The 24,296-nt window shown below is 47.0% G+C and overlaps 2 protein-coding genes across 2 annotated transcripts in view; one reads left to right on the top strand and one right to left on the bottom strand.

Annotated features, from left to right (window-relative positions):
* Window positions 1-6,862: 6,862 nt before the first annotated feature.
* On the bottom strand, window positions 6,863-7,843 carry LOC135370533 (uncharacterized). Its single transcript, XM_064604312.1, has 2 exons — window positions 7,582-7,843; window positions 6,863-7,524 (listed from the first exon to the last, which is right to left on the bottom strand). The coding sequence occupies exons 1-2, from the start codon at window positions 7,841-7,843 to the stop codon at window positions 6,863-6,865; spliced, it is 924 nt and encodes a 307-aa protein (XP_064460382.1).
* Window positions 7,844-9,334: 1,491 nt separating this feature from the next.
* The window catches only part of LOC135370532 (uncharacterized), a 59,943-nt gene continuing 44,981 nt past the window's right edge, over window positions 9,335-24,296 (top strand). The window contains exons 1-3 of the mRNA XM_064604311.1: window positions 9,335-9,491; window positions 14,784-14,905; window positions 15,383-15,457. Of these exons, the coding sequence (XP_064460381.1) occupies window positions 9,446-9,491; window positions 14,784-14,905; window positions 15,383-15,457 (243 nt within the window). The 5' untranslated portion in view covers window positions 9,335-9,445. The remainder of the gene's footprint in view (window positions 9,492-14,783; window positions 14,906-15,382; window positions 15,458-24,296) is intronic.

Raw genomic sequence — 24,296 nt, 5'->3', positions numbered from 1 at the left:
CTGTGAGAGTTCGTCACTGCCGTACCTTAGAAATGAGCTGATTGAGTAATCACGATAGAGGAAAAGAGGAAGCATCAAGTCATTGATCTGTAACTGCTTCTAATGCCTACTGTTTTTTCTTTTTTTGCTATGCCTTCCGCTCTGGTCCATTAAGGTTTTACACCAGGATTATGCGATCGAGGTGTGGTCACATTTCGTGATCTTTGGTCGTCTGCATTTATCAGTTAGGTTTTACCTTAGCAGTATTGTAATGCGTAGTGGTCAACGTTCCATCCCCTCCCTCCTTTGGAAGTGTATCAAAAACGTTTCAGAAATATTTGGGCTCAACATGTAGTTCCAGATGTGCCTGCATATGGTAGATATGTAGCACGCCAAAACCCGTAACCACGAAACCCAAACGAATGATTCTAGCTTGTGCATGCGTTACAATGCGAGCGTTACAACAATCGCTAAGAATGTCAAAGATAACATGAGTTAATTGTTAATAATTTTACCCGTTTACTGCATCATTTTTCAATAAATTCGTGTGTTTAAAGGGACAGTCCCCCAGATGTGAAGTAAACAGGCCTTATCAGATGATTCCTTACATCGTTCCAAGCAACCGAGCAAAATATTTCGTTTATGTTCGGCTCCGAGGATTTATAATGGAATTTTAAAGTTGTATCTTTTGCTCCCGACTGAAAGCCGCACTTCGAACAGTCGTGACGCCAGGAGCGTTCTCTTCCAGCCTTTGCGGCGTCTGCTCGTCTTCTCTCGGCGGGCTGTGTGTTGTGCTTTGTGCGTTGCTGGTACCTTCAATACGCATGACATTCCTGCTTCGAATTAGCAGTGACTGGTTATTGCAAATGTGGTGGTGTTGTTGAGCGATGAGGCATAGGTGTTGCTGAGTGCATCGCGAGAACAAGAACGAAAACACAATGCGAGTGTCGTTTTTCGGGTTTGCGGAGACCAAACCCCTAAAACAGTTGCGGATTGCCAGTATTCATCGCCATGGATAAAAGCTCGGTGCAGTACCAATGCCTGTTTAAGATACAATTAGGTAAGTGTTATTAAGTGTCGACCTCGTTCTCGTCACAGATTTGGCCTACGCAACATAAACATTTGTCAGGTGAATCTTCCTGAGTTACGGCAGCAACACCTGCATAGCAAATGTCACAGGCTCCACGGTTCGCAATAACATAAGTTATGAAATCAAATCGCCAATCCCAACTGGTCAAATCTCACCTGAAAATCTCACTGTGTGCCTCAACGAAGTGCCGATTGTTGTTGTGTCGTCTTGAACAGTTGTGACGTCGAGAACAACAGTGACGTCACCGAGAAACCGAAACCGGATATGGGTTAACAGTAGGATTTATTTTTCATTTTCTCTAAAACGGGGAAGTGGCCACCCTTTCATTTTAGGGGGATGACATCCCTCTGCAGGAAAATCGAATGCAGTCGCGATCAGGAGGTCCGGCCTGTCGCTTTAAAGGAGCAGGCTAGAGGCCCACAACTTTGTTTCTGTTTTTGGTTAGTATGGAATGTTAGGCGGCCGAAAACAGCTTTCCCACAATCAGAGCAACCGTAGCGAAATTGGGACGCCTGCAATAGCTCCCTGAACCTCCCGTACGCGAAACACCCTCCATCGCCTTCACGATAGACACGTGATGAGCGCCGCCACGCGCGTCGCTATGTGATACAAGTGATAAGGACGCTCCTCATTGGACCTGCGATCACATGATCGAGGTGAGCAACGCCGCGCAGGCCGGAGCGTCTGCTACCGCTTCGGAGACGCCATGCGTTCTGCGGCTACATGATGCCCGAAATTGTAGGCTATCCACGACACAACCACGATTTTCTGGGACCGCAGATACCACGGGAAGAACGAGTGGTGCAGCACGAAATTAACCGCGTCTTGTACAACAAAAACCCCATGTTTCCCGACAGTGTACAGCCTGTCCGACCGTTTTCACCGCGCATTTGGTTCAGTGGCTAACAGGTGGCGCCACCATATCGCCCTCATCGCTTGCTTTCTGCTAGTGTGAAATCTGAGGTTGCACAGAAGGCCATGGATGTATTGCTCTTGTGATCGTAATCTTATTTTCTTGGGCTGCATATATGTTTTTTTTTAGAAAACGTGATATAAATTATATAAAGAATAGAAGTCAACAAGAAACAGCTCGCAATGTTCGTAGCAGACGGTTTTTCCTACGAACGAATGAGGGACTCTCTACCACCAACGTCACAGTAGAGTCTACAGTTGGAGCGCTCCGGCCTGTCACCGCGGTAGCAAGTTTCCAAATTACTTGGGCCGTGGTGAAACAACTTTGGACATAAATATTTTGTGGGAATGCATTTCACATACTGCTTTACAAGATGACAGCAGTTTTTGGCCATGTTAGATACCACTTTAATGCTCCTTTAAGCAAATACGACAAAAAGACAACGGCGGCGTTTTATGCCGCCGTAACGGGCGAACTTCAGGTTTCCGGTTCTGGCAACTGTGTTTCTCAAGATGGCAGCCTCCGCTGTTTGACGCTGTTTTACCGGCAGCTTGACCTACCTGCCTTCCCTCTATCCACGTACGTTAGGCGTTAACACCCACAGTTGCTTCGTGGCGCTGACACCGAATAAAAATGAAAACCCTAAGACTTTTTTCAATACGAGCTCGATAGAAATAAAGTACGAGCTTTGGGATACAGACTCAATGGGAACTCTATAGCCAATCACGATCAGGTTGTCAAACCGAACACCAACGGTTACTTTTTCCGGAACCGAAGCCTAACCTGAACCGGAATTTTCATGACACTGTTGAACCCGTACCGGAGCAGAACCGGAAAAAGTAATAGCGATAACCGGTCCGCAACAAAACGGTTCGGACATGAGGTCAGCATATGCCCAAGAACACACGTGGTCCTCAGGATGTCCTTAAAGTGTCATCACGTCCTCGTCCGTGATGGGATGGACGGAGGAGGACCACAGCCTGTCATCATAGGAACTTCCAGTGATTGTCATTTGCGTACATCCTGCGGTCGTCAACCGGAGGACAAGTACAGGAGAAGTAAATTATTTTAATACTGCGTTGTGCATTTTAATACCTGCTAGCATTAATCAAGTTCCCGTTTTACTTCTCATTACCCAATACAATCAAAGAAGGAGTGCTCACGAATAAATTCCCCTGAAAAATACCAACAAAAATATAAAATAGAAAGAGATATAGGGGTGCAAATACTGATCGTCGGATTTTAAAGGAATCCGTCCATGTGCTGCGTTTGACGTGCAGTAAAATACAGTTTGCTAGACCTTTCACTGCGGTCTTGTTGCATGAGTGTCTGGAAACGGCCAGTGGCAGGAGGTTGCACGGATGCTTTTATTTCCGAAGAGACAAAAAATAATAGCGTTTCACTGCTCAAGCTTCACTTAAGATGCATGCATCAAACCAAAGCAGTAAGAAACACACTACAGACACTACGTTGATAGCGATTTAATACTCCAAAGAATTTCTGACTTCATTGTTGGTTATGTGCGAAATCAGGTTAAACTTAGATACCTCACCCTTTGTTTTGACTGAGATGCGAAGAGGACTCCCGAATCTGCTGAAGTTCGGAAGACAAGCAATAACTTGTATCTGTTCTGTCTCGGAAAAGAAATGCTGCTGCATCATATGCCTTTCTACGTGGTTTCGGTGGTCTTAGTGGCCTACGAGCCTTTCATATATCTCTCTTTTTTGCTTTTTAAACTGTTACACTCATTGTTTGTGATGAGAAATTCGCTGAACAAATACAGATGAGAAACCACGAATGGTAACTAGTGACCGAGTTTGAAAATGTATAAAAACACACACACGCTGACTAGGTGCCGCAAATGTGCCCTCACTTCCCACAATAAATAATTCACTAAAGTGTCTGCTTGCTCCCAGAAGTGTACTAGCCGTGTCATTTGGTAGCTCCCATAGGAGGTTCTGAGGATATGACGGGGAGTATCACTTTGTCACATTTCTAACAAATTGAGGACATGGGAGGGAAGTCCTGGGAATGTCCTCGACGTACACCGGAGGTGTTCTTGGGGTAATGGCCAGACTCCCTTTGGCATACACGGCACTGATTTCGCCAAATGGCAGGCACTCCTTTCGCCCTCGTAAACCTAAAACTCGCGTTAGGCGAAATGGGAACGGACGAAACTCCTGGCTATACCACTATTCCATTGTATCCCACTGGCCGACATCAGCGCACTTGCGAAGGTTGAAATGTCAACATGCCCGAGGGCAGCAACTTCACCGAATGATATCGTCATTCATCACTCTTGATTTGAAGAGAGCGGTACAGGTTCTCCATGACGTTTCTATAACTGAAAATTATCTCAAACAGGCGCAAACCTTTTTTAGCAAATCAGTATTCGTAAAATATTCGTGAAAGAGTAGGGTGAAGGTGTGCTTTGTAATAAGTGACGTGCATGTTAATTTCCACAAGAAGGCGTACGTCCCCGACAAATTTTCCACAAATAACGGGGAGTGAACTACATCGTTCTGAATGGGCGGATCGAAGTTTTTTTTGCGCGGCGATGTACACGACAGCTGTGTTACAGCCGGACCCATGCTTTCGCATTTCAACGGGACGGATTTCTTTGCACAGCATGTTTTTCCGTGAAATCCTAACCACCGGGTAAGTGTGATTGACGCACTGATTGATTGAGAAATAAATATTATGGAGAACTGGCAAGTTTAAGGTTTGCTATTTGCATACATGTTATTAGGGGGATTAATCGCAGGTGCGGATCGAGGAGACGGAACCCCCAAATTCCACACAGGAACATAGAGTTCAATCCGCCTCTGACTTATCGTTTGCAGCACATCAAGGCGCCACACATAATGCCACCGCTGTTAGTTCAACTTTGTTGATGATGTTGTGACTGACACGACAAACAGGTCAGGAGAGGAAGTAGCCTTTTTAATGTATCGGTGGTCCTAAAGCCAGGGGCGAACTAACTGCTCTCGCGCCGGTGGCGCTTAGCTTGAACCGACCGCGCGGGACGAGAGTTGGCAATGGTGCTGCCACATCACTCCCCCTCCCCCATAGAAGAGGGGAAAAAAACGTCAGAAGCCTGGGCGATAAGAACGGCGTAGAATGGGGCTCCAGGATACCGTTTTGGGAGGAACGAGAGCAGGGGTAGTAGCCGTTGCGACGCTTTGCGGGTGGGTGGGGGTGTCAGGGCCCAGGTCACCTGGCAGGGTGAAAGCGGCCAGTGACGACGCGTCGACGTGGGCCGGTTTGAGACGGTCGAGAGATACTGTGTCCGGGCGGCCCTGGATGGACAGTCGGTAGTTCGCATGCGATGTGTTCCCAGAAGGTGCCGGAGGTCCGCGAAGAGGTGGGATTCGAACTGTCGTCCACGGTCAGTAGAAATGGTAGCTGGCACGCCGAAGCGGGCTACCCAACCGTGGAGAAAGGCTCTTGCGACAGTCTCAGCGGTGATGTCGATGGTGAATTCGCTGATGAAAGAGAGTTGCCGGGCCTCTCGGGGTGTATATCCGTTTGCTCCTTTGGAGAGAAAGGCGAAAGTGAGCGGCTTGTGGTCCGTGAGGACGTGAAATGGCCGGCCTTCCAAAAAGTAGCGGCGAGATAAACCGCTAGCAGCTCACGGCCGAAAGTGCTGTAGCGAGCCTGCTGCGGCGAAAGCTTCTGCGAGAAAAAGGCAAGTGGCTTCCATTGGTTGTCCACGAACTGTTGCAGAACGCCGCCGACAGCAATGTCCGAGGCATCAACCATAACGTTGGTGGGAGCGCCGTGCTTCGGGAACATCAGCACTGAGGCATCTGCCAACGCTTCTTTCACCGTGACAAAAGCAGCGTTAGCGTCCTGGGACCAAGAGAAAACAGCACTTTTTTTCTGAGGCGTTCGCAGCATATCCGTCAGAGGTCGTAACGCGTGGGCGCATGATGGGATGAAACGCCGGTAAAAATTAATCATCCCCAACAATTCTCGCAGTTGGCGGAAAGACGTTGGCGCTGGGAAATTCCGTAGGGCTGCAACCTTCTTGTCCAGGGGACGAATACCTTCGCTGGTGATGAGGTGGCCGAGGAACTCCAGGGATGCCTTGCCGAATTCACATTTAGCTGCATTGATGACGATTCCGTGCTTCTCCAGCCCAGAGAAAACTGCGCGGAGATGAGTCTCGTGTTGTTCCGGTGAAGTACTCGCAACCAGTATGTCATCAATATAGGCGAACGCAAATGGAAGTCCTCGCAAAACCTGATCTATGAAACGCTGGGAGGTTTGCGCAGCGTTACGCAGACCGAAGGGCATCCGAAGGTATTCATACATACCGAAGGGTGTTACAATGGCAGTTTTCGGGATGTGTGAGGGCTCGACCGGAATTTGATGATATGCCTTGACGAGGTCTATCTTGGAGAAAAGGCATGTTCCGTGCAGATTACAGGCAAAATGGTGAATGTGCGGAATGGGGTACCGGTCAGGGATGGTAACTTTGTTCAGCGCTCGGTAATCCCCCCAGGGCCTCCAGTCGCCCGTCTTTTTCGGCACCATGTGCAGTGCAGACGACCAGTCGCTAGAGGAAGGACGAACAATACCGAGTTGGAGCATGTGCTCAAAGTCCTTTTTTGCGATAGCGAGGCGCTCTGGTGCGAGACGACGAGGTCGAGCGTGCACGGGAGGTCCAGTGGTCTCGATGAAATGAGTCACACTATGGCCAATTGGATGTTCTGTGTTGCGAGTGCGGGAAGTTCGTTGCCGACGACGGTGGAAGAATGAAGATGGCAGAACGCTCACGTCAGCACCAGTGTCCACTAAAAATTTGAGACCGGAGTTTTTGTCGTTGACAAAGAAGAGGCGGGTAGGCGATGCGCCAGTGTCACCAGCCGCCATCTCTAGTGACTGGCGCTGTCGTTTTCCGAAAATGTGCAAGGTGGAACGCACTTGCGAGCTCTTGCACGAAAACGGTAGTGGTACCAGCACATGCCAGCTGGGGATGGGGAGCGGCGGCGATGCGATGATTGCGAGCGCTGCGGGGAGCGGGAAGACCGTCGGAGGGCTCCGACTTCGAGCTGAAGCGCCGCAATCTTGTCGGCGAGCACGGAAAGATCGACTGGTTGTGCCGAGCTGGTGGTGTCGGTATGGGGTGGACGGAGCTCGGAATGTCGTGGCGGAGCTACGGCAGCAATCTGAGGTGGCGCCATCTCCAGAACTCGGTCGGCGAGATTGGCCAGGTCATTGAGGCTCATGTTGTCGGCAGCAGCCAGAACCATGCAGACATTCGCGGGCAACCTTTGCAGAAAGAGCTGGCGAAGGAGCGAGTCGTACAGGGCGTCGGGTCGGCCGCCCAAAAGTTCCTCCTCCAAAAAACCTCCTCCGCCGCGCATGCGGCGGAGGAGGTGCGATGGGGTGCGGTCTCCAAGTTCTTCTTGCGTCAACAGTCTTTGATACCGCCTCTGCTCCGACATTGAGGTCCGACGAATGAGGTCGACCTTGAGGGTGTCATACGGCGTATGCGCTGGAGGGGAGGCGACCAGATCTCTGACTTCAGTTGCCTCTGTTGGAGAGAGCGCCGCGACGACATGGTAAAACTACGTCAGTTGGTTGGTAATGCCTCTGAGAGCAAACTGCGCTTCCGCTTGCCCAAACCAGACCACCGGTTCCGCGGGCCAGAAAGAGGGCAGCTTGAGTGACACGGCAGCGACGTGGAGTGGGGCCGGAGCTGAAGAAGGAAGTGCAGTCTGGGAAACGGCGTAATGGAACGCTGGATTCGCAAGGGCTGGCGAAGGGGCCTGTCCAGGAACCTGAGGCGGCGGTGACCGGGGGACGGCTAGGGTAGGAGGAGATGCTGGGGCGGGAGGTGTTCCGGTAGCCATCCTACCGAAAAAATTCTGTGCCGCAAAGGTTCAGAAGTCGTCCAGATCACGTCCGGGTCACCAGTTGTTGTGACTGACACGACAAACAGGTCAGGAGAGGAAGTAGCCTTTTTAATGTATCGGTGGTCCTAAAGCCAGGGCCGAACTAACTGCTCTCGCGCCGGTGGCGCGTAGCTTGAACCGACCGCGCGGGACGAGAGTTGGCAATGGTGCTGCCACATCACTCCCCTGGAGTGATGTGGCATATGTGGAGTGATGTGGCACATCACTACCCGGGAGGTGGTGTTCCTCTACAATGAGATAGCTTTTCAATATCCTTGTTATTTATTATATCTCCCCATTTATCATCTTAAAATAAAGTTGTTTTTGTCACTTACTATGCACTTCAGTAAATTCGGGCCGTGCTTCATATTGGTGGGACAAAAACGCTACCATTACTTAACAAATTTTCGAATTCCGTTCGCTAAAATGTGACACAATAAAATTTATATGAGATGACATTCGGATCACGAGGTGACAAAAAACGTTGTAAGAGCACCCAGGCGGCACAATGTACTGAAAGCCGAGTACAATAGGGGTGGACACATAGGTGGAAGGCCTTGAAGATACTCGTGAAACTAAAGAACATTGATAAGACACATGCCGTCCACCCCAACAGCACTCGACTTTCAGTACATTGTGCTACTTGGGCAAATGCCGTTGAGCGCGTGATTCTAGGTTGCGTATCTCTTTTATTATAATGCAATGACGTGCTTTCTGGGACACTCTTCGCAGTTCAAGTGCATTGCATTGAAATATAAATGTTACACCGCATCATCCCGCAACCGTTTCGTCAATGCTCCAGTGACATTTGAATCTACGTTTCGTGGAAGAGTTAGCAATGCGTCATCGTCACTGCTCGACCCGGATCCCAACGCTGCATTTTCCTGTCACTCATGGGAATGATTGCGAATCACTCACGCGAAAATTTAAATGAGATGACATTCACATCAGGAGGAAACAAAAACGTTGTAAGAGCAAATGCTGTTGACCGCGTGATTCCAGGTGGCGTATCGCTTTTATTATAAATTTATAATGCAATGACGTGTTTCTTAGGACACCCTTCGTAGTTCATCCGCATTGCCTTGAAATATAAACGTTACACCGCATCATCCTGCTTCCGTTTCCTGACACCAATGCTCCAGTGACATTTGAATCTACGTTTCGTGGATGAATTAGCAATGCGTCATCGTCATTGCACTACCCGGTGCATTTTCAGGTCATGCAAACGCAAACGCTGCATTTTCCGGTCACTCATGCGAAATGTACATGATGTATTCGAATCAATTTTTACTTATAAACGCTTCATCGTTCTTGCTTTCTCGATTTTTTTTATTTTGCTAAACTTTCTTGAGCTGCGTCCGTGGAGAGACATCCGGTCTCGATTCCATTGTGTGTGGTCTCACAAGCCACCATCAGACATTTCCCGCAACCACAAACGACGTCGTAATTCCCTAATATCACGGTGCACTCTAATTTCGGAGAGCCGCTCTGTGCTTAATACTGTGCAAATGCTCCGTATCAGTTGAAGCGCAAGCTCTACCAACGCGTTGCCACTGCGTCATGATGAAATTCCTTGCATGTCTCGTTCTAACTGTCTACCTTACTGGTAAGTAGTTCTCTTGTCGACACAGCATTGGTTCGTTTGGAAGAGTAAGCTGACGTGAACGATGTGAGCTAGTCGCGAAAAAGGGAAAACCGAGTGGTAAATGCACTTTTAGGCATTTATTGAGGTATTGCACCAAATGATTCGAGTAATGGCCAACCAATATCGAGGTCATAACGCTACACTGTTAAAAATGAACTTCACCACATAGCACGCTCCAAGCCAACCGTCATCCCGAGTAACATCGTTCTCTCCCCTGATTTGTTGGAAACAGGAGGCGTAGGCCTTTTTGTGACACTTGTCACATTTTTAATTGTCACAAAAAGGAATACGCCCCGCGCTTTCCGCAAACCAAGAGCGATAGAGGTATCAATCTGTACACTGTTAAAACAGAACTTCACCACATAGCACGCTCCTGGCCAACCATCCTACCGAATGATATCATTCTGTGTCATGATTTGTTCAAAACACGGGGAGGCGCCAATCTGGGACAAGATCGGCGCCTCCTCCCATTTTCAACAAATCAACGCCCAGAATGTTATCATTCGGAATATATTCGGTTGATGGTTGGCTAGGAGCGTGCTAAGTGGTGAAGTTCTGTTTTAGCAGTGTACAATGATTGGCCTTCAGGGTGCTATGTGGTGAAGCTTTGTTTTAAGAGTGTATAGCGACAACCATGCACTCTGAGAAAGAAAGGGGTGTATGTGGGGAGTAAAAGCAACTTTTACTCCCTCAGGATGCCTTTACTCCCTTCTCTCGCACAGTACACCCCGAGTCATCGCTTGGGAGTTCCGGTGCTCCCCTTAACTCCCCTGTTTTAGCGTGCGCACAGCACAGACCAGCCTTCGCTTACGCCCTCAAGATGAGATCATGGGCTTTCACTCCCAGTATTGTGACAGCATTGTTTACTTTTCATTTAGTGGATGTAAATGAATAGACTTTTGTGTAACTTATATACATTACATATGAAATTGATTTCTAAACCAACTAAAGTTAACTAAAGTATTGCACAACACAGTAACTGCTAAAAGTCAAGCTTGGTGTATTTAGAGTCTTTAGTGGGAGAATCGAAAGGGGGTGCTGGTATTTCGAACATACAGAAATGCAACCAAGATATAGGAAACTACAGACCGTTGTTTACCAGTTTTTGGTAGAACATAGGTAGTATCTTATAACAAGTTATAATTATACCGTCCACTACACTGAAAAATGGCACAAGAAATAGCAGTGAAAAGCATGTGTGCCAGAATTTGCACAAAAAGACTGCGCCCCAAGCAGGTAAGGTACTGTACCCTACGTCAGGGGAGTAATGGCATGCCATTTTAGGGGTGTATCCGTACACCCCAGAAGGGAGTTACTGTACCTTAGGTCTAGGGAGTAATGGCACACCTTTTTTGAGGGGTGGATCCGTATACCCCAAAAGGGAGTTGTATATATGACAAGCGTTTACTCCCCAAAAAGATGTAAGGACAAACCCTTTTTTCTTAGAGTGTGGGCCTCGTCGTTCCTTGTGTTCCGCGTTTTTTTAGGTTTGTCAATTGGCATTATGACAAGGATTACTAAAAAGCGACAAGACTCATAACAAGCAGCAACCATACTTTAGTTCCATGGGAAGATAAATGTGCATGGAGATAAACGTTATTCTAGATGCGAGTGTAACCAGCGATGTGGATTTGATGGCCATAATTCGCATCCAGATTACCAATTACAATAAATCGATCACGTACTTAAATTTTTGTCGTAAAACTGATCGTTTTATTTTTTATTTTCCATGTCAGTTTCTGGATTTTATTTTTCATGATGAATCAAGTATAATTTCAATTTCGGATTTGCTAAGTCCGCAGTAATCGAGGAGAGCCCCGGGAATATCCGAACTCGAATGCGTAGTGATGGGTTCGAAGTGTACAAATTACTCGAAATCGGCCACTCTTATAAATACGCATACGAGAGATTAGCGGCAGTGCAACAGGTATGTGATTAGAGGTGTGGGTCGAAGTCTTTTTTTCCGGCGGCGGCACGCAGGTCATTTTGTCCTTCGCGGCGGCGGCGCGACGGGAAAATACCATGCGCGCGTGGCGAGTATTTAGCAGAGTTCGAGGTTGCTGGTTACTAGTAACTCGTTACTATAACTGAGCTCCTTGTTTTGGTAAGTGGACAGATTCTTACTACGCCTGTAGGCGGTTTTTTCCCGCCATTTTGTTTCAGGTTCGGCCACTGCATCTTTATTTCTCTGTTCTTTATTTTTTGTTTCTTATTTCCGTTACGGACAATGAGCACGAAGTTTTAAAAGGCAAATATAAAGACGTGTGTATGCAAGCTCTTATAACCATGAAGATCACTTAGAAAGGCAGTGGCATGCCTTTTTCCAAAGCGAAAACAGATACCATATATTGCTTGTATCGCGAGCTTCCACAAATTCGAGAGTCCAGTTTGCCTGCGAGTCAAACTAAAGGGTGGGGTATTTAAGTTTAATGCGATTGCGTATACTAGTAACAGTGGACTGAAGAACTGCTTGGCGTGTTGACTCACAATGACGTAACATATGTGTTTCTAACTGCTTTTGGTGTAAGACATCCAGTTGGTTCATCGAAAGTCGAACTCCTCCTGCGATAATGCTCCATCTAACATCCCGTCGTGGACCCTATTCGGGCAATTCTTCAGACGGCCGTTACAGCACATCCTGAGGGTGTACGGCTTGGGACGTCCATCCATGTAGCTCTTAGAGATGCCCACCTGACATCCATTTCAGGACATGGACTTTGATATATATTTCGGACGTTCGCAGGAGATAGTGTTCTGTCTGGGGAAAGGGAGTGACCACCGAGGAAAGGGGAGCAAAATGCGAGCACAGCACATGCTAAAGACAGAGACCCTTGACACATTTCCGGAAAAGCGAATCAAAATGACGTTGGTTCAGCAACATTGTGTCCCGTACTTGCTGTCCGAATACGGATAACGAATTCGGGATAAACAAGACAAAAACCAATGGCAGCAGGTTTGTTGTTTGTTTCAAAGTAGCAGGTTCTCGGTAATGTCGTCCAGATAACGAATTTTCCGGATACCTGAATTCCGTATGATTCACGCTGTGGAACAGCCAGGTATACGTGAGGCTGAATACTAGATCCCAACGAAACATGGATAACATAACAGTGTTGTGACAGAAATTCTCGCGAAAGAGGACCTAACGCACTCCTGAAGCTAGTACAACCTCCAATGGGAAAAGGAACAGAAAACTCTTACATCTGGCCATCTGGAAATATAGCAAAAAGAAAGAGAGAGAGAAAAGGTATTTGAAACAAAAGCAGATGTCGCCATCACCATTGCCATGCGGGCATATTCATGAGGAATATGCCATAACGTACAAAACGTACATTTCTATGTATAGAACCCCTTTAATCGGTCCCAATCCACGAGCTAACGTTTTCCTGTCGCACAGATATGACACTATATCGATAGAGAAAAAACATGCATTCGCATGCAAATTCGCAGTCTAATTATTACATATTCGCAATACGCAAATTTCAGAGCCGCGATTCAGAACGCGGCACACTGAAATTACCCAGCTAGGAAAAAAGTGGCTCTGTGAATAGCCGACGCACAAAAACAGGGGCGAAGTCACGATTCTCCCCTCGACCTCTACACTCCTAAAAATGAACTTCACCACATAGCACGCTCCTAGCCAACCATCATCCCGAATGACAACGTTCTCGCCCCTGATTTGTTGAAAACGGGAGGAGGAGCCTATTTTGTGCCTATTATGCACGGAACAAAATAGGCTCTTCCTCCCGTTTTCAACAAATCTAGGGCGAGAACGTTGTCATTCGGGGTGATGGCTGGCTAGGAGCGTGCTATGTGGTGAAGTTCATTTTTAAGAGTGTACTGGCACATGCCGATATGCTTCCGTCCACAATCGGATCCCGGTCATTCCCTCAATCCAGTGCCAGTGCAAGCAGCGCTAGCTCTGTGCGTGGCCGACTACCGGCGAGCAGTTTCATCGCCGCCACAACCACCATGCTTCCACATATGTAACACAAGACGAAAACATGCTAGCCTACACCCTTAAAAATGAACTTCACCGCATAGCACGCTCTTAGCCAACCATCATCTCGAATGATATCGTTATCTGTCCTGATTTGATGGAAACGGGAGGCGTACGCCTTTTATGTGACACTTATGCCGGTCATAATTGTCACAGAAAAGGCGTACGCCTCCCGTTTTCAACAAATCAGGTCAGATAACGATATCATTCGCGATGATGGTTGACTTCGAGTGTGCTATGCGGTGAAGTTTATTTCTAAGAGTGTAGGGTTAGGGTTCCTCAATACTAGCTCCCTCTGGCTAGCATTCAGGCACCCATTGCTAGCCGTACAACCAGTAGTGCACCGCCAAGAAAGTTGATACCATAAAACCACAAGAGGCCGAGATCAGTTATCGGGTGCAACGCACTCGATCGACGCGTTGCGCAATAATCCTAAGACTGCGCGGCGGCATACCAGTCGTCACTGTAGTCAGTCATACCTATTGCACGCGCCCCGCGTTTACATACAACCTTTCAGTACAGCACTATAGCCACCCGGCCTTACCCCAGCCCCGCCAAGACTCGCTCCGAGTAGTGGACAGGCGCCCCGACTACCATTACGACCCCACCAAAGCACGACACAACGCGCGTACAATTACGAACGACACCGTAAACTGCTACCGCCCTAATCTGCCGGGGTGCCAGCGCACGGTCGCAAAAGCCAAGTCGCCGCCGAACGCAGGCATACTGCTCAGTAAACAACGCATTCGGTCTCACATTCGGTCCCTGGTTTTACCTTCAAAGTCCATCTTGAAATTGAAGTTGGATTCAGAACGAGTTCCAAAGTTGAATTCTGTCCTCTGATATGGTGGGCTGTGATGCGACACGATGGTAATGCTATGATAGGATGTGATGTCGAATTATGGGTAATGGTGCGATGGGTTGTTATGTTCAATGATGGGTGATGTTGTGATACTGATGTTGATGTTGAATGATGGGTAACGATGTGATGAATTGTGATGTTGATGTTGAACGATGGGTTATTATGTGAGGAGCTGTAATGCCGATGTTGAATAGTGGGTTATGATATGAGGAGCTGTAATGTTGATGTTGAATGATGAGTTATGATGTGATGGCTGTGATGGTGATGTCGAATGATGGGTCATGATCTTATGGACTGTGATGATGATGCGATATTATGGGCTGTGGGAAACGCCAGACGTGATGTGATGTTAAATGAATTTTTCATGAAATGTCGACGTATATGTCACCAACAGTGTGTGGCGCCACTACGTTGCCGAAGAAGATACAGTTCGGGACATACGTGTTGTATGACACCAGCCTCAGGGAGAGGAGCACAACTGGCATAGGAGTGTACACCAAACTTCTCATCAATGCGGTAAGGCTATACGTGAACTACTACAAGGTTCTGAATACGGTTCAGGTAGAAAAATAACGCTCAGGATGCTGAATCACAATACCGCGGCTTCATGCCTACAGAGCACTGCCTACTTCTGCAGTACTATAATAGTGACATTTCCTTAATACCAAACGTAGCTATTTAGACACTGTCCAGAATTTGATTTTTTTTATTATCTGCTTTGTAATTATTATAATTTATTTTGCTAATGAATAAATGAATCGTTAATGATCCATCCTAATGAATCATCTATTCGCAAGCGTTGAAATAAACGTCAACACTGCATCTTCATTCATATTGTGTGCTGAAACATATTCTGGATCTCTACGTTGTCTGTCTCGATTAATTTCCAAGTGCGCCTGAATGTTTTTAGTATTGCGATTTCTTTTTATCGTCTTCGAAATAAACTTTTCCAATTTGTTATCCCATAATAACATAACTGCTTTCCTCCTACAGATCAATGCGAGATTACCATTCAACGTCACCGAAACGCAGATTGAGTTGGTACTCGTCGGGATGGAAGAAATTGCGGTTCGTATCCACATCTACTGCTTGCACACTGCTCCCCGATCCGTAGGTTCGGTGGAAGACATCCAGTTTCAGATGGTCGGTACCGCCCTCTAGTGCTTTCTGCCGCAGTGGAGAAACAGTGTTCCGTATTTGGCGAATAGTTTCGGAGTCAGCATGAACCGAAACAACTGCTTCCTCTAAACAGAATCTATTACCAGCCTCTCCTACATGACAAGAATGTTATCTCTGCTGTTCTTATGTCCCGTTCTAAACCTTCAGAAACCTGCTCGCTCTACCTATAGGAAACATGACACTCATGTTTTCTTTCTTATTGGGATGGTTATGAGGTTTAAAGGAGCACAAAACTGGACAAATTTCTCCACACGAGACGAAAGGTCTCGTTACCCCGACAGCTCCTTGACAGATATGGCTTGACCAAGGGAGATTAGTTGTTAAGATAACGCCGGGATATTTGAATGAAGATACACGGTATAGGTACGAGACGTTGAGATGATATTGTGACGACGGGTTATGAATGGCGGTTATGATGGGGGTTTTAGCTTCAAAGTCCATCTTCAAAATGAAGTTGGATTCAGAACGAGTTCCAAAGTTGAATTCTGCCCTCTGATATGATGGGCTGTGATGCCAAATGATGATAATGTTATAATAGGATGTGATGTCGAATTATGGGTAATGGTGCGATGGGTTGTGATGTTCAATGATGGATGATGATGTGATACTGATGTTGATGTTGCATGATGGGTAATGATGCGATGAATTGTGATGTGGATGTTGAACGAGTTATTATGTGAGGAGCTGTAATGTCGCTGAGGGGTTATGGGGTAAATGATAGGGTTATGACGTGTGAAATATGTACTTTTACATTTATCAGTGTTAACAGGTAGAAGCCAGGTCGAGCACCAGGAGCGGACATTATCAAGATCGCTATCAAGGAGATCGTGATCGGAAGGAGATATTTGCGATAAATGACGGCGTCATCTGCGAAGAGCCGCACGGAGGAAGCTAAGTCAATTGGAAGGTCGTTGATGTACATTAGGAAAAGTAGAGGGGGCTTATAACAGAACCCTGAGCTATACCAGATAGTACTTCTGTAAAGTCAGTCGAGGTATTATTCGAAACTACAAACTGATATCTGTTCGATAAAAAGTTACGTATGCAATTTAGAACGGACAGATCCAGACAGAGTAGTCAATTTCAGTATGAGGTGATAATATGGGGAACTCGATCGAAGTCTATGAATGCGGCGTACGCCTGCTGCGCCTTGTCAAATGCCGATAAAATGTCGTTGGTTAAGCTAGCGAGCTGCGTCTCGCATGAGTAGTCTTGTCTGAAACCGTGCTGATAATGAGTAAATAGGATATTGTCTTCAATGAAAGCAGTGAGATAGGAAACTATTATATGATCCATGAATTTGCACGGTAGGCTAGTGAGAAAGATCGGTCAAGAGTTGTATATGTCATCCTTGTTACTGCTACGACGACGACGGAGCTGAATTGCGACGACGAACCGTTCCAAGATGTCTTGAAGCGTCCCCGGAAAGTTGGCCACCGCGTCACCGGTCACTACCCTCCCCTTGAGGGCACGACCGTGATTTTTGCCCCAGTCGACAGAACATTGAACCTTGCACGGCTCAACCACCTGAAGGTCTCCCAGTTCCTCACCTCGGAGCTGCCCGGGCGAATTAAAGATATCCGCCCAAACTAATCTAAGAACATTAGTAGTATAGTTTAATACGGCATAATAACGGTGCCTGTATAAGAACCATGCGGCATAAGAACCGTGCTGTATAATGACATCCTTTTTCTAATCCAAGATGGCCGATTCTAATCCAATTCTACGCCAACACAATCCAGTTCTAAGCCACCACAATCCATTTGTAATCCATCACAAGCCAAATCCAAAGCCATCTGATTGGTCGCCATTAGCTCTGCCCACTTCACGTTGATTGGCCCACGCTAAGCCTACTGATCGTCGATTGGTTGACCGTAGTTCCGCTCCTTTATGCTAATTACTCGGCTCAGCTCCGCCCACTTCACGCTGATTGGCCCATGCTAAGCCTACTGAGCGTTGATTGGTTTACCGTAGCTCCACCCCTTTATGCTAATTACTTGGCTCCTTCCACTTCACATTGATTGGTCCACGCTAAACCTACTGATCGCGTTGATTGGTCCATCATAGCTCCGCCCCTTTTATGTTAATTAATTGACTCCGCCCTGCTTCACGCTGACTGGTGCACGCCCGCCGTGCTAATTAACTGGCTCCGCTGATTGGTCCTACTCTCCAGGCGCGGCCCGGTGGCAGCGGCTTTATCTCAGATGTCCAAACTTACCTTGTGGCGCAACTGGCTTCACCCACTTCATGCTGATTGATCCATTCTAAGCCTGCTGACTTCTAAACCGGTCCACGCTAAGTCTGCTGAGCACTCTCCCAGCGCTCTGATTGGTCGTCCCCAGTCTAAGCCTATACCAATTGGCCCTCGTTCCACTGGCCATAGAGGGAGCAACTCTTTACTGGCTCCAACCACTTCATGCTGATTGGCCCATTCTAAGCCTACTGACTTTTAAGCTGAACCACGCTAAGCCTGCTGATTGGGCCTTCACACCGAAGCCTACCGATGGCTTGTCCCTGATTGGTCCACGCTACTTACCTTGTGGCGCAACTCTTTACTGGCTCCACACACTTCGTGCTGATCGGTCCTACTGATCCAGACTTCTAAGCCGAACCACGCTAGGCCTACTGAGTCGCCCTTCACACCGAAGCCTACCGATGGCTGGCCCCGATTGGTCCACGCTAAGCCTACTGAACAGTGGTTGGCTAGCCTGAATTTGTCGGCAGCCGCTTCAGACAAGACACACGACAAGTGTTGATTTCAACCTTTATTTGGTACAACAGCCTCCTGGTCCAGCTGTGGGTTGGTTCAGCTGCATCAGAGAGATCGTTAGTCCCTTGCGCTCATTGGTCACTCAGCTCTGTCGGTAGATGCCATATGGCTCATCTCACTGCAAGGGGTCATTAGCCCATCTGACTACAGGCCTCTCATTAGTCACTGATGTGTAGAGCGCCCTAACAGGCTCGAATTGGTCACTTCCACTCCTCGCTAGACCCGACTGGTACTCCCTCTAATCTCTAGATGAGATAATATATGTTTAAATGTGGGATATTGGAACTTTTGCCATAAGATAGGTTTAGCCAGGGGTGCTGGTGGGCTCCAACTGCCCATGCCTCCATCCGCGGCTGCTCACCGGTTCTCACAATGAAACTCTTTCACATGCTCTGACGGCGGCCCTACGCATACAATAGATGGCGCCGTTTGTATACCGTCTTTCCAAAGATGGACAGCTGCGACGCGGGTGTTGATAACGTCCATCCTAACTGCATTGGTCACTCCTTTCTATCCGACTGGTTCATACATCTAGCAACAGAGCCAGCATTAGAAGCCAAATCTGCTGCTGAACGTTACAAAACATGAATAAAACAGCTTACATCAATATGTTCGGTGCTGACATCTGAAGTCAGCCTCCTTCATGCTATTCATGCCCCCTCACAGCCACGGTTGCCTCGCGGTGCCAACGGTAAATTTTAAAGAAATGTTCGGGGTACGATGAACGCATCTTAAAACACACTCTACCGATCGCTCCACAGAACACGAGTAAAGTGGGCTTAACCATGTTGTATGCATGCGTAGGGGGAAGCCCAACTCTGGGAACAAGCTTTCGTTCTTGTGATAGTGTGCTTTGCGCTTCAACATCAAAATTTAGATCAGTGTTTATCAAGCAGAATGGAGAGGTAAAAACATAAATAATGCTATAGAGTGAAGCGCGTTCATTCTTACAAGCTGAAGAACGGATTTTGTCGCAGATAGTGTGCTTTGACAACAACAACAAAAGTTTTCAATGTTTAATAAGCAGAGCGCAAAAAAAAGAAAAAAAGAAAACACTCATCGTGAAGCCAAGCAGTGAAACCCACTAGCTCAGCACGCGTTCGGACTAAAAAGCTGAGCAGGAAGACGCACATGATAGAGAAACATGGATAGTTGATGCTGTGCAGAGATGCTCGTCTTAAGAAAAACTATTTAAATGTCGATTGAGCAGATCATCAAGAAATCCTGTAGAGCTGTACCTGCAAGGAAGCTTAGGATCGTTTTGTTTCAGACAGTGTGCGTTGCACTTGAACACAAGAGACTAATTAAATGTTTATCAAGCAGAATGGCGAAGCATAGTAATGGTGAAGCTCAAGATTGTTTCTCTCACTGACGCTCCAACGCTTATTAAACAAAGTGATCGAGTAGACTCATAGTGGTTGGTGCTATGCAGTGAAACTCTGCACGTACTCAATATTAAAAAGAAGACTCAACCGAAGCTGAGTAGCAAGAAACACAATTTCTGATTGCTTTCAGAGCTCCCACGGAGGCATTCTGTGGAAACCTATCCAGCGTATATATCACGCGACACGCCTAGCACGCGTTCCTTCAAAACAGTACGCAAGATCACTATTAGACAGTAAGAAGCATCATTAGAAACATAAGTTAAGGGTGATAACACAGATTCAAAATGATCATCACATTATAAGCAAGTTCATCTCTGAATAAATGTGTTCACTTTAAGAGTATTACAGTTACAAATATGACAGGTTTTACACCACATAGATTCACCGTGCGACACGCGCCGATATAGACACATCAAACTATCGCGCACCTTCCAGGTTTACATCACGCCGCAAACGTAGCCAGCGTACATTTCACGCGACACACCACCGCGTTCGCACGAGCACTACTGAATAGTAAGGAGCACCATTAGAAATATAAATTTAGGATGATCACAAAAAAACGCACTCAATCTTAAAAAGCAGACTCAACCCAATCTGAGTATGAAGAAACACAATTGCTCTCCCAGAACATTCTACCAGCGCAAGCAACACACCTCGCACTCCTGGAAGCACCATTAGAAATATAAGCTCAGGACACAACATTATGAACAGCCACATCTCGAAAAAAAAAATGCTCACCTTAGCAGACGGGCACATCGATTCACGAGCACCATGCAGCAATATCTGAAATACGAATTTCCGACGGCGCGTGGGCAGCTCACGCGACTTTGGCCTTCCCAGGCAGTAGTGTGCGTTCAACATAAGAAATTATCTAAATCAAGCAGAATGATAGAGCACAGTGATGCTATGTGATAAGGCTCTCACTGACGCCCCAACGCTTATTAAACAATGCTACGCGGTGAAGCTTCGCACGTACTCAATGTTAAAAACAACACTCAACCCAAGCTGAGTATGAAGAAACACAATTGCTCCCCCAGAACATTATGTGCAAACATAGCCAGCGCACGCAACCTAACTCGCACATGTACCTTCGAAACAGAGCGCAACTGGAAGCACCATTAGAAACATAAATTTAGGATAATCGCACGGCGTCGCATTATCAACAAGTTCATCTCATAAAAAAAAAAAATATGGGCTCACCTTAAAGGGAGAATCCGCATAAGGTCCCTTCCGAGATTTTCGAATATTCGTCACCTTTAGCCATCAACGACCATGCCTGTAAAATATCTCCTTCGAAAACTGAGTCAAACTTGATAAAAATGATTTTGTTCTATGACGCGCTCGGTGACAGGTTAGTGCGAGCCACGAGCGCTTTTCTGCAAGCAACACTGAGCGTGATGTAAGTCGCGAGATATCCAGCGCCGTCCGCCTTGCTTTGCTGTGTGTTTTGGCAGTTTTGACGAAGGAAATTTTCCGTAGCAATTGTGTTCGTTACGTCGCACACTGATCTTACACCCACCAGGATGGCCGGTAAGACATGCTGTATAATCAGTTGTGGCAACAGGTCGGATACAACAACAGACGTAGCATATTTCCAGTTTCCGACGGACAAACAACGTCGTTTGGAGTGGGAAATGGCGCTGCGCAAAATCAAGTGGAGGAAGACCAGCTCGAGAACGATATATGTTCTCATCATTTTGAGCCAGGAATGTTCGACACGAAAAGACGGCTCATGCGGGAACTCGGAGTGGCACCTGCTGGTGGCACCGACCACACGTGCACCTGCAACATATGGGAATACGTTCAATACGTACAACACATGGGAATCACGGCAGACGAATCTCGCGACTGACGTCACGGCGTGGCGCTCCGATGCCACCGCCTGCTCTCATAGTTTTGGTTTCGCTTTATCGTTTTCGCTGTTTATAAATTATACGCGCACGTTTATACGAAACGGAGGTTGTTGTCAGCATCTGGGGGGTGGTCTCTGCTGAAACCAACCTTCACTTAATTTTCGGCACAACCGTTGCGGATCCTCCCTTTAAGAGCGTCACTGACTGGCACATGGATTCATAAACTAGCGGTACAGCAGGGCGCGAATTTCAGCCGTGTGGACAGCTCACGCGACTTTAGTCTGCCCATGTCGGCGTATATTGCAGTTTTAGATAGATGGCGTTCAACATAAGCAATTAATTAAATCAAGCACAAAGCATAGTGATGCTATGTGGTGAGGCTCCAACGCGTATTAAACCGAAATTGGTTGGTGTTATGCACGCCCGTACTCAACCCAAGCTGAGTATGAAGGAACACAATTTCAGATTGCTCTCTCCCCGAACATCCCGTGCAGTCGCGCCTCCGCGTTCCTTCTCTATACTGGAAGCACCAATATTAGGATGGTCGCATTATGAACGAGTTCATCAAGAAAATGGGCTCACCTTATCACATCCGTATGACGCACGTAGATTCTTGTCGCGCGACGCTGCACAGCAGGGCACTACTTCGGGCGCGTGGACAGCTCACACGATTTTAGCCTGCCCGCGCACACAGGCTCAACATGCGCACCTTCCAGGCACCCGTTACCGTGCCAGCCGCACGGAAAACTACATAGCCGAAACACAGGCGCGTAATATACCTCTCCGGTTGGGGCCATCTGTTTTATATCAATGGTCGCTCGTTTCTGCAAGGTTGCAAGTCCGAGAAATTGGGTCACCTTGAAGATGTGTTCGAGCCATCTGTTTTATATCAAAACGCGCTTTATGGCCAAACTCTGCGGCGGACCCTAGCTAAAAAAAATGTTGCGTCAAGGTGATGTAAATAGGTTTTCTCCGAGAAACTGGGTCACCTCGTAAATCATGTTTTCCGAGGCTGCGCGTATTAAAACCAGCGATCACACAACGCTACGCGACCACCTGCTCATTGCCGAAACAAGCACCAAAAACAAAGGGTTCGCTTATGCAGTTTCCAAGAAGTTCCAAATGTCCTTCGCGCGAGCGCGCTCGGGCATGATTGTGTAAACAAAATCGCGCCACCCTCCAAGCGCGCATTTGAGTTCCGTCCGACGGTCGGCTGTGGGTCAAGCGCACGTCGAGGAAAGTACGTCTCACTATATTGTCTTCAAGTTGAGGAGGTAACAGTTGTTCTCATTTTCAGTTCATTCGGTGTGCGTAGAAACTGAGAAGTCATGTCACCTAAGCCAATATCATCGTCTAAGCGAGTATAGTTTGTGGAGAGGTTACCACGCTTTCTTAAAGCAATTTTATACCATATCCCAAATGTTCTGCGCGATCAAACATCATTATGAAAAGAAGAACACCGTTGAAAGATGAAAGATGGAAGTCACTGAAAAGGTTAGCCAGATGTACTCGATGGACTCGAACCCACATCTTCTGGATTACCGGTCCAGGGCTCTACCAATTGAGCTAAGCTAACACGCCTTCTCAGCGACTTCCAAGGTTGCGTCATCTGAAGGGACAAACCAGTCACTCTCTCTCACTCATCTTCCTTTCACTCTTGCATTTTGGCACACTCATACACACATTCATACGACAGGGATCGACGCTATGTTGTTCCAGCCTCAGAACATCAGTTCTGTCACGTTCAAGAAAACCGTTTCACGTATCACGGTGCGTGCGCGTTTCAGCGTGCTCAAACAAGTTCTGGCTATTAATAAAAGAAGTAGTTTTGGGTTCCCAGGCGGGTTCTGCATGGTGTTTCCAGCGCAGCAGGCGATATTCTACAACAACGTAAATTGTTCTGCGCGATCAAACAAGTCCCGCTCCCACGCGCGTGCCATATCATAACTTGTTTCAGCGTGCTCAAACAAGTTCTGGCTTTTGTGGTGAGACCCGTATGATGGTGCAGATTTGTAAGAAACACTGAAGAGATTCAAGGGCACACACTATAGAAATCGACAGCCGAATTAGACAAGGCATTGCGATTTTATCCTCGCTTTCTAATCAAAGGCACTATTTTCAGCAGGGCGAACGGTCCTCGATGTTTTGACGGCGTTTTTCGGTTGAATTCTGGAAGATGCAGTACCGCAGGGTCTCTATGAAGCTTTCATCGGGAAACGACTCACCACCATCGACAGGGTAGACGATGCTGTGGACGAGATCCTACGAGCATACCACGAAATTGAGCTAGAGAAAGGAGATGCGAACCTATTCATGATATCACGCGATCTCGGCGAAGTCCTAAAGAGATAGGGTACAGAGACATCGCGGGCATAGATATTGTTCAAGCTCTCCATCTGCTGCACGTCTTAGTTTACCTCTGGAATGAATGCTGTCGTTTCATGTACGAACCGGATGGCCATCCCCTAAAGATCTAGTGAAACTGTGTAATCCTCACGTAAAATAAAACTCTTTCGTCCGCACAAAAGATTTTTGAATGCATGAACAAATGGTTTCGAACGTCCAGCCTACCTCATTCGACGAATTTTTTTAAATTGCCATGCGGGCGTTTGACATCGCGTATCTTTATAACCACACATGGAGTAACTCTAAAACAAAGTATGGGGAATAAGGTACTTTCGAAGCCTGATGTGCGAAAATACTCTCCCTCTATATCTGTA

This window comes from Ornithodoros turicata, chromosome 10 (assembly GCF_037126465.1).
Source record: "Ornithodoros turicata isolate Travis chromosome 10, ASM3712646v1, whole genome shotgun sequence".
NCBI lineage: Eukaryota > Metazoa > Arthropoda > Arachnida > Ixodida > Argasidae > Ornithodoros > Ornithodoros turicata.
The sequence above is the reverse complement of the archived record's forward strand: the minus strand, read 5'-3'. Positions and strand labels throughout refer to the sequence as shown.